The 13990-nt window shown below is 40.3% G+C and overlaps 1 protein-coding gene across 1 annotated transcript; it reads left to right on the top strand.

Moving 5' to 3' along the window:
- Window positions 1-5296: 5296 nt before the first annotated feature.
- Window positions 5297-9513, top strand: LOC137382913 (neurofilament heavy polypeptide-like). Its single transcript, XM_068055490.1, has 3 exons — window positions 5297-6337; window positions 6635-6759; window positions 7644-9513. The coding sequence occupies exons 1-3, from the start codon at window positions 5297-5299 to the stop codon at window positions 9511-9513; spliced, it is 3036 nt and encodes a 1011-aa protein (XP_067911591.1).
- Window positions 9514-13990: the final 4477 nt, after the last annotated feature.

Here is a 13990-nt window from a genome sequence, read left to right as displayed (position 1 = left end):
TTCCAGATGAATTAACACACACGAAACTATCACAAAATAATAAAGTATGGGAAAATTGGAACAAAGTTAACACAAATTGTGGCACGCACTCAGCAAACCACTGATTGATTCATGGGCTTAAACTAAATCCTGGTTGCGTTTTGAAACTAACACGGGGTTCATGAAAAGACACTGGAGTAAATCATTTATTGGACCTAGTCAAGATATGGATGCTTTGTGTAGGGGTTATACACATTACTGTAGTTTTGCTCACATGTTCGGACACATAGCATACAGCTGATTAAAGGAAAATTAACTAGAATATCTCTGGTAGTATATTAAAACCGTTCTGCACGTACTTCATAAGAACATAGAAACAGGAGTAAGCCATTTTGACCCAGGGGTCTGTCCTGCCATTCAGTAAGATCAGGGCTGATCTGCCACCTCACTCCACATACACATCTTTGCCCCACAACACTTAGATTTTTGTTATCCAAAGGTATTTTCAACCTCAGATTTAAAATTAATAATTGACCCAGCATCAACTGTTGTTTACAGGAGAGAGCGCCAATCTTCTATCTCCCTTGGCGTGTAGAAGTGTTTCCAAATTTCACTCCTGATAGGTCTGGCTCTAATTTTTAGGCTTTGTCCTCTAGACCTAGGCAGCGGAAATAGCTTCTATCTACTCCATCAGTTTCCATTATTATCGTGAAAACATCAATCAAATCACCCCTAATCAGTCATGTTACACAGGAAGCAAAAGTTTAGTGTTAATGAGTGGTGCTTGCCTTGGAGAATTATATATAGATTATTTGGAACATAATACCAAAAAACCCCACTGAAAACACAAAAGTAGCATTGTGGATTTTAAAAATGGGCAATAGAGTACAAAAGCAAAAAGGTGGAGATAAATGTGTGCACAAATGGAATACTGTGTGCAGTTTTAGGTGCTTTATCATAGAAAGGACACTCAATCCATAGACAGTGTTCAGCATGAGAACATAAGAAATAAGAGCTGGATTAGGCCTTATGGCCCCTCGAGCCTACTCTGCTATTCAATAAGATCATGGCTGATTTGCCTGCCCCCCATAACCCTTAACTCCTTGTAGATCAGAAATCTGTCCAACTCAGCCTTGAATATATACAATGACTCAGCCTCCACTGCTCTCTGGGGTAGAGAATTCCAAAGATTATCCACCCTCTGAGAGAAGGAATTTCTCCTAATTTCTATTTTAAATGGGAGACCCCTTATTCTGAAACTGTGTTCTAGATTCCCCCTTGAGTGCAAACATCCTTTCAGTATGTACCCTGCCAAGCCCCCTCAGAATCTTATATGTTTCAATAATTTCACTTCTCATTCTTCTAAACTCCAATGAGTATAGACCCAACCTGCTCAGCCTTTCTTCATAAGACAACCCCTTCATCCCAGGAATCAACTTAGTGTACCTTCTCTGAACTGCCTCCAATGCAAGTATATCCCTACTTAAATAAGGAAACCAAAACTGTACATAGTACTCTAGGTGCAGTCACATCAATGCCCTGTACAGTTGTAGCAAGACTTCCTTACTTTTATTCTCCATCCCCCTTACAATAAGGAGCAACATTCCATTTGCCTTCCTAATTACTTGCTGTACCTGTATAGTTTAAACATAGTTTCACCAGAATCCAATCAGGGTTGAGAAACTAAATTTATGATGAGAGACAAGAAACTGGGACTATATTTATTGGAGCAGAAGATTTAATAGAGGTTTTGAAAATTATGAACATTTTTGTTTGGGAAAGACTATTTTCTTTAGTTTAGGAGTCATTCATGAGGAGTCATCAATTTAAAATTGCCACTAAAAGGGTAGGGAAGAGAGGTTAGGAGAAATTTCTTTATGCAGCAAGTTGTTACAACATGGCTTTACCATATAGAATTATAGAGGTAGAGGCCATTGCACCTCATGGTAAAAGTAGATAAACATTTGAAATAGTGGAACATACAAGACCATGGCAGAAAGCACGGCAGTGGGATTACTTTTTGGATTGTTCTAGCAAAGAGTTGATACAGGCAGAATGGGCCAAATGGCCTCATTCTGTAATGCTCTATGGTTCAATACAATATAAAATATAATATTCTATGGCCAAGCTGGAGCTTTGTGTGATATGGCCTCATCAGAGGTCAGTTGTTTTTCTGCAGTTTTTTTTTCATATAAATCTCTGTAAATCTCCAAGGATTGAAAGCCAGCAGGAAATGATTTCTTTTTTTTTAAAGTTCTTCCATAGCATCTATAACAAAATGTAACACTTTGAAATGTGCCATCTCAAGAGAGACATGGGAAGTCAGAGAATATGGTCTCCCTCTTACCTATGTATGTTTTCCTATTCCTGTTCATCTCACTGGTCTCTCTTCATTTGTATCTCTCATTCCGTAATTTTTTTCTTGCTTCTGTCTCTGTCATTTTTTCTCTCTGTCTTTTTCTTCTTTCTTTTTAGGTAGGATATGACATGGTGTGGAAAGGACCCAAATTTTCTAGGGGTGGATGTGGAAAAACTTCAGGCAACAAACCTCTGCTCCTGGTATCCTGCCTTGCCCCTTTCTCTCGCTGCTTCTATTGCAACCACCACTTGTCCTTGGGAGTGAGGCAGACCTCTACTGGTGTCATTGCTAACTATGTGGAGCTTCAAAGATAGTAGGGATGGGAGGGAGAGATGGAGTGATCATTTGTATTGCAGTGACCATGTGATGGATTATAATTCAAGTCCCTTTTGCGGGCTATCATGGATCAGGCATACTTCTCAGATGATCATTTTCACTTAAGGTTGAGAAAGACAGATCCTAAAGGCACATGAATTGATCTGAAGGATTGACCTAACTCTCCCTAAAGGAAAGAAACCAGCTGAGAATGTTACCAGATAGCCTTTTTAACAAATTTCAGCCAGATTATAATAACCAGGATATTATATGCATCCAAGAATCTCTCCTCAGTAATATACCTCCCCACCAAACAGTGTATGGAGATGGGTTCACAAGTTAGAAATATAGAAGACTATGTGAGACTATATAATTTCTAAAATATATAAAAGCTTATTTCAGAACCGAACATGCAATTCACATGGTGGGGCAGTCAATTGCAACGGTAAGAGTTCTAGCAAAAGAAAGTAGAGAATCCAATTTTTAAATCTAAATATTGATACAGTAAAATATTTAAGATATCCATCAATTGTTACAAGTAACATTTACCTTAAATCCCCAAATAGAAGTCTACAGAGTTTAACGAGATACCTCTGCCTCAGTTAAGGTCAGAACTATCATTGCCTTACCCCAATAGCCATACCTTTACCATGAAACACATTGGAGCAAGTCCAATGAATCTAAAAATCCACTGTGTGGTTCCAATATTTATACTATTTCTAAGTTGCATAACTTTTTTTTTACATATGGGGGTGTTATCTCTTTTGCAGGTAGGTTCGTCCCCCTTTATTTCCCAAATAGGGCTGTATAACTATTAATTTCTAGCTAAGATCTACCGCCTTTGATTTCGAAGAAGGGCTAGGCTAACAGCAAGCTGTGGTGGTCAATAGCCATTAGTCATATAACTGTGTTTGAAGATTAATATTCAGTTTCTTGGGATTGGTCAGTTTTGTCAAAAATTCAGTTGACTGTGGGTTAGGGCTGTCTGCATCAAACCATCTTATCAACTATTGCACTGTGGTAGCTTACCTGATCGTTTGTAAAACTGTGTTATCAATGTTTTACCATTTACCAATGTTTGTGACTTTTAGGAGTGAATCCCTTTTATCAGAATCTGCCTCTATATTCTTAGATGAGGCAATCCCTTCCACACAGAGGCATGCCTATGAACTTATTTTTTACCCTTTTAGGAAGATGAACCCTTCTTTTAATTTTTTAAATCCCTAAATCATAGGAAAATAACTCTTTTAATCTTATAACCCTTTCAAGCAACTTGAGATGCTTTCTACCTTTAATACACTAAATAAATGCAAATTGTTGACACGTAAATCAAGAATATGGACAGTATGTATACATAGTTAAGGAAATGCATCAATTGCAACAAATCGTAAGTTGAAGCTTTTGTTTCTCAATGAATTAGAGAATTGACGTACGATCCCAATTGAGATAATGAGGGGAAGGATTTTCGTTCTAATAAATAAATCAATCAGCCCATTTAATAATGTTTACTTGTAACTATAAAATGTTTTAAAACTAATTGCACGTCTAAACAAGATTTACATCTAACATGAAGGATTAATGTTAGGAGCTCGGTTCAAACACTTCTTAATGGTTGGCAGCACCTCACAGTCAACTGACATGACTTACTGTGTACAGTTATGGTGACTGCTGTTACTAGATCCCGCTTTCATCTATTTGTAAAACAAAAAGTGCAACGTATATTCAATTTTTGTTTTCACAAGGTTTTATATATTTAATGGGAAAGCTTTAGACAGCCCGACAATATTTCTCACTTCACAATAAAGGCCACACCTTCGTAAAATACGACACTGCGGAAGGCGCTGTCCTGGAAGTGTGGTGCTGAAAATACGTTTCTCTCTCCAAAACTTTCTATGCGCGTGACTACGGGTGGAGTGCGGGGGAGGGGGGCGGGGGTTACTTTTTGTATACAATACAGAAAAATAACAAAAATACAAAATACCAATTCTCCCCCCCCCCCCCCCTCTCAGTTTACTTAATGAAGGTTAAGAAATCGGATCTTCCAGCTAAGTAGTATAGACTTTTACACGCACTAATAAATGCATGTAAATTTAGATTATACAAACTACTTCACAATGGCTTATACTTAGTAGACTTCGTGTAGTAATACTTTTGTTCTTTAAAACGTGAATAATTAATGACGATGCGGAATATAATCAAACATCAGGGCAAAGCGCATAGTACCAGGAAACTAATCTTATAACGAACTACCAATGCCCCGAAAGCTGCCCGAGGTTGACTTACATATTTGCATATTTGTTGTTAACATAAAATAATGGCCAAAACCGTGAATTTTAGGACACAGTTGCTTTCACCTTTTAATTATATGCAAAGGAGGGAAAACAGAATTTTACTAAAAAAAAGTTTCGGTTATTTTAGGTACCTTTATCTGTAAGTAGAAGTGTCTGTAACCTGATCTGGTTAAATTGGTTATCTTTCGACATACTGTAGATCAGGGTGGGGGATAGGGGATGAAGAGATCTTCAGCAGATTGGCGTGTGAGATGTCGGTGGAGCAGGTTCCTGCCAAGTTCGCATATTCTGCGGTGTATAAAAGGCTCAGCCTCCACCCTCAGCACTGCAGTGGAACTCTTTCTTTCGCGTGATGAGTTACAGCCTGGATACAATGCTCGGCACCAGCTCCTACCGCAGGGTATTGGGGGATTCGCCCCGGCCTGTATTCCGCTCTGCAGGCTCCTTGGCAAGTAGCGGCTTCCATTCGCAGACATGGTCCCGCAGTCCCAGCACAATCACCTCCTACAAACGGGTTGCTCCAGGCCTGACAGCCAGCTTCGGCTCTCAGGTCACAGTCTCCACCGACAGCCTGGAGTCCGGCCTCATCAATGGGGACATTAGATCGCGCAACGAGAAGGAGATGCTTCAGACCCTGAACGATCGCTTCGCCACTTACATCGACAAAGTGAGGAATCTGGAGCTTCAGAACAAGAACCTGGAGGCAGAAGCTGCATCCTTGAGGCAGCAGCAAGCCGGCAGATCGGCAATAGGAGAGCTGTACGAGAGAGAAATCAAAGATCTGCGCAATGTGGTCGTGCAGATCAGTAATGATAAGGCACAGTTACAGCTGGAGCAGGAACACCTGGAGGAGGATATCCAACACATCAAGCAGAGATACGACGACGAGAACAGGATAAGGGAAGAGATCGACGCCACTATCAGAGCTCTGAACAAGTATACAGAGGATGCAGGCTTGATGAAGCTGGATCTGGATAAGAAGCTCCAGTTCCTCACCGACGAGGCTTCTTCAATGAAGGTGAATCACGACGAGGAAGTTAGAGATTTGCTGAATCAAATCCAGGGGTCTCAGGTAACTTTAGAAGTGAGGGATTCCCTCAAGTCTGATATTACGGCCGCTCTCCGGGAGATCAGGGCACATATGGAAGGGCATGCAATCAAGACCACAAGCCAGACCGAGGAGGTGTTCAAAGTGAAACTGGAAAAACTGAACCAAGCCGCCAAGGTCAACACGGACGCCATTCACGCAGCCCAGGATGAAATCTCAGAATATCGCAGACATCTGCAGTCTAAGAATACCGAGTTGGAGACCCTGAAAGGGACTAAAGACTCACTGGAAAGGCAAATGTTGGAGATGGAGGACAGGCATAATGCAGACATTTCCAGCTACCAGGTAGCCTTTGCATAAAATTATCTGAGTGACCCAACTATTTTCACATTAGACAAAATAAACAGTTTCGGGAGATGGCTTTTTAAAAAATAAAATAAATTAAATTCGTTTAACTTTAAAACTGACCTTGAGAGGGTAATTGTTTTATGTTGTCTAATATCAAGATTATAAACTGGTCTAAGTTTTATGTCTCAAATGGATCCGCGATTTTCTTAAATTCCCAATTCCCAAGTGCAATATGATCATGGATTTGACGCAACTGAATTGAACTGAATTTCTGCAAAATGTTTAATGTTACAGGAAGCAGCTCAGCAACTTGAAAGTGAATTGAGAAACATAAAATGGGAAATGGCTGCGCAGCTCCGGGAGTACCAAGACCTACTCAATGTTAAAATGGCTTTGGATATTGAAATTGCTGCTTACAGGTAATGATGTGGATGACAAGTGCAAAGTGCGTGGCGTAAACGAGTCTGAGAGCATACGGTCGAAATGGCAGAGCAATGGGCAAATTAGCAAATAGCTCACAATATATTTACACTACATAATCACGCCTTGAATTATGTAATAATTACAATGGTTTTTTTTTAGAATTAGAACATTACAGCGCAGTACAGGCCCTTCGGCCCTCGATGTTGCGCCGACCTGTGAAACCATCTGACCTACACTATTCCATTTTCATCCATATGTCTATCCAATGACCATTTAAATGCCCTTAAAGTTGGCGAGTCTACTACTGTTGCAGGCAGGGCGTTCCACGCCCCTACTACTCTCTGAGTAAAGAAACTACCTCTAACATCTGTCCTATATCTATCACCCCTCAACTTAAAGCTATGTCCCCTGGTGTTTGCCATCACCATCGGAGGAAAAAGACTCTCACTATCCACCCTATCTAACCCTAATTTTGATGTGAAAATAGGTCATGAAGAACCAATATTGCATAATGGTTGCTAGTTTTTAGTTTTTGGAAACCTATACCAGAAACATCATAAAAAGAAGGAACAAATTTAATTAGAACTTGGACAACAAATGGTGTTGAATTAAAACAAATGCTAGAATTGCATAAAAGGTGAGTTAGGATCTAAAAGAGGAGATGGGGCAAATTTCTCAATTACAACCCTATTTCTATTTCAGAAATCGACCATCTGCTATATGTTTCTAGCATTTTCCGTTTTTCACTTCAGATGCCCAGTATTCCTTGTCTTTTAACGTCAATGAGTAAGCACTGTTGTTTATGACAGAAAGAACATAATGGCAAATTTACAGGCAATGACTATTATTAATAATTATTGTTATTGTTTATTTTGGAAAGGAAACTCCTGGAGGGTGAAGAATCAAGGTTTATTGGGCCAACTCCCTATCCTTATATAGAAGGGTATCATAAAGTTCCTACAGTACCAAACCATATTAAAGTCAAGTCTGAAGAAAAAGCCAAACTAGCTGACAAAGAAAAAGAAATTGCAGAGGAACAAATGGATGAAAAGACAATTGCAACAGAAGAAACTGAAGAGGTAGTAAAGGAAGAGGAGGAGGAAGCTGAAAAGGAAGATGAAAAGGCAGAAGCTGAAGAAGCAGCAGAAGAAGAGGCTGAAAAAGCAGAGACAAGTGACCAAGAAACTAAATCTGATGAAGAAGCTGTGAAAGAAGAAGACACAAAGACTGAAAAAGCTGAGGAAGAAGATAAAGCAGAATCAACTGTAGATGAGAAAGCCAAAGACAAAATAGAAGTAGAGGAAGAGGATGTAAGAAAGGAAAAAAAGGAGCAACCAAAGGAAAAGCAAGAAAAAGAACCTACCAAAGACCAAAATGAACCAGTGAATAAGGTGGATGAAATAAAACCAGATGAACCTATGGCAAAAGATAAGGAAACAAAGGAGAAAGAAAAAATAGAAAAGGAACCAGTGGCTAAAGAAACAGCAAAAGTAGAAAAGAAAAATGAGCCAGGGGAACCCTCCAAACCAGAATCTAAAGCCAATGAGTATGAGAAGGAAAAGGAATCAAAAGCAAAACCCAAGGACGAAGAAAAGAAAGATGCAAAACCAGAGCCCAAAGCTGAAGAGAAGAAAGACACAAAACCAGAGCCCAAAGCTGAAGAGAAGAAAGACACAAAACCAGAGCCCAAAGCAGAAGAAAAGAAAGACACAAAACCAGAGCCCAAAGCAGAAGAAAAGAAAGACGCAAAACCAGAGCCCAAAGCTGAAGAGAAGAAAGATACAAAACCAGAGCCCAAAGCTGAAGAAAAGAAAGACACAAAACCAGAGCCCAAAGCTGAAGAGAAGAAAGACACAAAACCAGAGCCCAAAGCTGAAGAGAAGAAAGACACAAAACCAGAGCCCAAAGCAGAAGAAAAGAAAGACACAAAACCAGAGCCCAAAGCAGAAGAAAAGAAAGACGCAAAACCAGAGCCCAAAGCTGAAGAGAAAAAAGACACAAAACCAGAGCCCAAAGCTGAAGAGAAGAAAGACACAAAACCAGAGCCCAAAGCTGAAGAGAAGAAAGACACAAAATCAGAGCCCAAAGCTGAAGAGAAGAAAGACACAAAACCAGAGCCCAAAGCAGAAGAAAAGAAAGACGCAAAACCAGAGCCCAAAGCTGAAGAGAAGAAAGACACAAAACCAGAGCCCAAAGCTGAAGAGAAGAAAGACACAAAACCAGAGCCCAAAGCTGAAGAGAAGAAAGATACAAAACCAGAGCCCAAAGCTGAAGAAAAGAAAGACACAAAACCAGAGCCCAAAGAAAAGAAAGGCTCTTCTATACCAGAGCTTTCTCCTCAAGAGAAGATTGAAAAAACAGAACCATCAAAAGAAGAATCAAAGAAAAGTACAAAAATAGAACCAGCTACACCAGACCCCACAACAGCAGTGAAGAAGCCTGAAAAAACAATAGAAGTTAAAGACAAAGTAACAGATCAAAATAAAGAGAGTACAGAGGAAACAAAGGATAAGATAACAGAAACAGTGAAAAAGTCAGAAGTAAAGAAATCTGCCCCAGAATCTACTAAAGATCAAAAGGAAAAGGAAGCAGAAAGAGAAAAAAATAATAAGGAGTCTAAAAAGGAGAAGACATCTGAAGTTAAAGAAGAAACACAAGTTAAAGATGACAAAGAAGGAAAATCAGAGAAGTCTTCGAGTACTAAAGAAGAGGCAAAGACAACAGACAAAACTAAAAAAGCAGAGGAATAAAAGGTAGAAAGAATGATTTTGTGGGGAGAAGAAAAATCACCAAAGAAAAACTGCCTCAAGGAACAAAGTGATTAATGTAGAAAAACTGTCACAGTAAATTTGTACCTTGTTATGATACAAGGGTCTGGTAAGCAATAGGTATTCACAAAAGAGGCAGACAAATGCATTATGGTAACTTATATAGCAGAATGTGATGTATGCGGAATGCTAAGCACTTACACTTGAAGAGTGTGAATCATTATCCTGCCTCAGTAATAAGTGCATTTAAAATGACTGACCATATGAGATATATCACCTAAAGATAGAGTATTTGCTGACTTATATTAATCAAATAACACACCAGTCATGAATTGAAGGTAAAAAGCCACATCCTGAATCTAAAATATGCACCAAAACTAATAATGTCAATTATCACAATGTGCAATATATAAATAAAGAGCTTAACAGATACAATGTGCCTCTGTAGTATGTATCAATACTAAAGCAAATTGACATGATTAAAATATATGTATAATGACAACATAATAAACAATTGCATTTTCTTTGAATAAAACAGCGACTTTGTTATCGGAACATTTTCTCAAGATTTGTGATTTGTTTCAATGATTGTGTGGAGTTGTTCATGCTTTTGTCAGGGGTATTATTTTCTGTAACAAATGTTAGGCAAAGCATTGAAGTATCACCCGGGGATCAGATTCATCAGAGGACAAACTGATGAATGCCATTGAGAGGAGGGAGAAGAGGAAAGAGACAGATACTGGCAGTGCATATAACAGACAGTGATATATATATATATATATATATATATATACACACACAAGAGTGAAACACTGAGAATTTAAGGAAAATAATTGACTTTGCTGGGGTAAATGTCTATACAGTATATTAAATCTTGAGTTGGTATGTTGTCACACTCCAGTACATTTAAGTTAATGGGTAACACTGACAGTAATGGTAATGCCTGCTAGTTTTACTTCCTCCAGGTAGTACAGCAAACTCTAAAAAAGAATCATATGATGAGAAGGCCTGTAATTCTAATCTGGTCCAGAGGTGGCAGTGTAACACCTCTCTGCCTGGTACGACAAATACAGCTGAAAGATATATTATTTACTCTGATTAACCATGAGAAAGATCACAGGAGATTTGCTAGTTTATTAAATAATTCAACTAAATATGTAGCATTCCAGCTAAAGTACAATGAAGAAATAAATTGATTTCACTGACATTTTGAGTATGTCTGTAAATACTGAGCTTGATTGTAGCAATCATCTGAATCTAAAATAAATATTATGGAGATAAGGATATGTTTGGAGAACAGTGAAGCTAATAAGTTAAAATATCTCAGCCACTGATATAACTGAAATAAAAATGTACGCCAGTGTTCCAAGAGGATCAGTTGGTAAATACATTGTGATGTGGCATTGAGGTAAGCAAAACAAAAAGATCCCAGGTTTGAAGTCTGTTCTGTATTAACTTTGTTGTGGAATGCTATAATTGGCTTCAGTGGCTCCTGGCTTAGGAAGGGAACAGGCTATGGTTCCATCTTCCAATTGCTATTCAGTCACCCCACCTGTAAGTGAATGATGGCAGAGATCAGGACTGAATTGGGTTGTGATGGCCGACAGTTGAATAACTGCCAATAGTCACTATTCAGGCTCATATTGGATGAATAACATCTTAGGCAAAGTCCCAAGGCTTTTGGTACCGACTGGACCATACCCTTGAAAGAGTTGCTGCTTTTAGATCAGTGAAACTGGTGAAAAAACTAATATTTAAGTGCAAAGTAGGATTTAAAATAGCATGAATGTTTGATGAAACTAAGCATCAAGCATCACTTACAATGCAAGAACAGTAGGCTGAAAGACAGAGATGAACTAAAAAGATTAGATTAATGCCATCACCGTTATTACAAAAAAAACTCTTTAGCCTCCAACAGACCACTGAAATAATGATAATCTTTTTCTTTGCCAATTTTCTCCCCTCTAATTTTGTGAAGGTATTGAATCCTAGCTGGGACATTGGTCTACGGGCATTGCACACTGTTGGTAACTCAACCAAGGGGACATTATTCATGCATGGATCTTGACAGTGAGTACCAAAGCCCAGCACAATCTGACCTTCACTGCAGCCCTGGCTGAGATTATGAAACTCAGCAAAGATCAGGGAATGAATCCACTGAGCTCCATGAGATGAGGGATAATTAGTACTAGGGATCAGGATACTTTTCTATTTCAGACATCAAATGTCAGCATCAATTACTTCCAGGTCAATCTTAGCACAGGGAAACACATAGTACAGTTTTACTCAGTCTGTCTCATCATGACTTCAAACTCAGAGGAGTACCATCCATGACTATAGGATTTTCCCATATCCAAATTGTGTTTGCTTTTCTGAGAGGTTTCTAATTTGTATCCAATTTTATGCTGCTGTTACCTGTCTGTCTTTTTCATACTCAAAAGATTTAGTCCTGAAAAACCCACACAGATCCTAATAGCCAAGATAGTACCAATAATATTCCTTCTGAAGAAGGAATTTTCCTCCACACAAGACCAGGGGGCAGGTTGTTCAACCTTGCCCGTCTAAGAGCGAAGTCCAAAGTACTGAAAGTCCTCATCAGGGAACTCCTCTTTGCTGACGATGCTGCTTTAACATCTCACACTGAAGAGTGCCTGCAGAGTCTCATCGACAGGTTTGTGGCTGTCTGCAATGAATTTGGCCTAACCATCAGCCTCAAGAAAATGAACATCATGGGGCAGGACGTTAGAAATGCTCCATCCATCAATATTGGCGACCACGCTCTGGAAGTGGTTCAAGAGTTCACCTACATACGGTTAACTATCAGCAGTAACCTGTCTCTAGATGCAGAAATCAACAGGTGCATGGGAAAGGCTTCCACTGCTATGTCCAGACTGGCCAAGAGTGTGTGGGAAAATGGCGCACTGACACGGTACACAAAAGTCCGAGTGTATCAAGCCTGTGTCCTCAGTACCTTGCTCTACGGCAGTGAGGCCTGGACAACGTATGTCAGCGATGTCTCAATTCATTCCATCTTCGCTGCCTCCGGAGAATACTTGGCATCAGGTGGCAGGACCGTATCTCCAATGCAGAAGTCCTCGAGGCGGCCAACATCCCCAGCTTATACACACTACTGAGTCAGCGGCGCTTGAGATGGCTTGGCCATGTGAGCCGCATGGAAGATGGCAGGATCCCCAAAGACACATTGTACAGCGAGCTCGCCACTGGTATCAGACCCACCGGCCGTCCATGTCTCCGCTTTAAAGATGTCTGCAAACGCGACATAATGTCCTGTAACATTGATCACAAGTCGTGGGAGTCAGTTACCAGCGTTCGCAAGAGCTGGCGGGCAGCCATAAAGGCGGGGCTAAAGTGTGGCGAGTCGAAGAGACTTAGCAGTTGGCAGGAAAAAAGACAGAGGAGCAAGGGGAGAGCCAACTGTGTAACAGCCGCAACAAACAAATTTTTCTGCAGCACCTGTGGAAGAGTCTGTCACTCTAGAATTAGCTTTTATAGCCACTCCAGGCGCTGCTCCACACACCACTGACCACCTCCAGGCGCTTACCCATTGTCTCTCGAGATAAGGAGGCCAAAGAAGACCAATAATATAAAAATATGTTCACCAACTGGAGTAATTCTCTGCAAAATAAGCTCATCAGTATTGCACAACAAAAGAACAGACTCAAATGGCTTAAATAATAAAAGCAATGTTAGTGTGTTGCACAGGAAAGTAAATAAGCCCCAATGCTGTTGACAACACAGTAGTTTACTGAATGCCCTTAAAATTCAAAGAGGATTTTCAAATCTAGTTTCTCTTTACTACACAAGTAGAGACATGAAGTAAAGCAATTAATATGTATCTGTAATGTTCTTTACCAGCAATTCATACTAAAACAGGATCAGAATGAAATATTTAGCAGTGGTAACCCATATTTAGTTGAGAGATGATGGGCTGAATTTTACCTGCCCCCCCCCCCCCCCACCACCGACGTTGGGGTTTGTGGCGGGGGGGGGGCCTAGAAAATACTTCTGGGAGAGGCCTGCCATGCTCCCCGATGTTGGGAAGGCCCCGCCCCATTTTACCGGCAGCGGTGAGACCTCGGAGCTCAGCGGTGGCACACCAATTTAAATGTGCAAAGCGCTACTTACCTTGCCTCATTATGCATCCCACTGCCTTTAACATCTCTGTTTGGCATCTTCCAGTGAACGGGCATCTCTCACGTGCTATCCCGTTCATGACTTGTAAAAGCCGGAGGAACAGCAGTTGCAGTCATCGGTGCCTTTGCGTGTAAGTCTTGCGAGATGGGTCACGGAGGTGGGAGGGGTCTGGTATTACTGGGGGCACAACTCTGCAAGCATGAAGGGAGGTAGGAGGAGGGATCTTCTTACTAGGGGCTCAGCTCTGCCGACGTGTAGGGAGGTAGTGCATACCGCCTTCCCTAAAGGTTGTCCGCTCTGTACC

The sequence above is a fragment of the Heterodontus francisci genome, chromosome 23 (genome assembly GCF_036365525.1).
Source record: "Heterodontus francisci isolate sHetFra1 chromosome 23, sHetFra1.hap1, whole genome shotgun sequence".
Taxonomy (NCBI): domain Eukaryota; kingdom Metazoa; phylum Chordata; class Chondrichthyes; order Heterodontiformes; family Heterodontidae; genus Heterodontus; species Heterodontus francisci.
This window is presented reverse-complemented; position numbering and strand designations above follow the sequence as displayed.

Bases quoted from the DNA above. Each gene is read 5' to 3' on its own strand.
- LOC137382913 (XM_068055490.1), top strand. From the start codon at position 5,297: ATGAGTTACAGCCTGGATACAATGCTCGGCACCAGCTCCTACCGCAGG. The intron at 6,338-6,634 runs GTAGCCTTTGCA...TTAATGTTACAG, and splicing joins CAGACATTTCCAGCTACCAG to GAAGCAGCTCAGCAACTTGA. The intron at 6,760-7,643 runs GTAATGATGTGG...TATTTTGGAAAG, and splicing joins ATTGAAATTGCTGCTTACAG to GAAACTCCTGGAGGGTGAAG.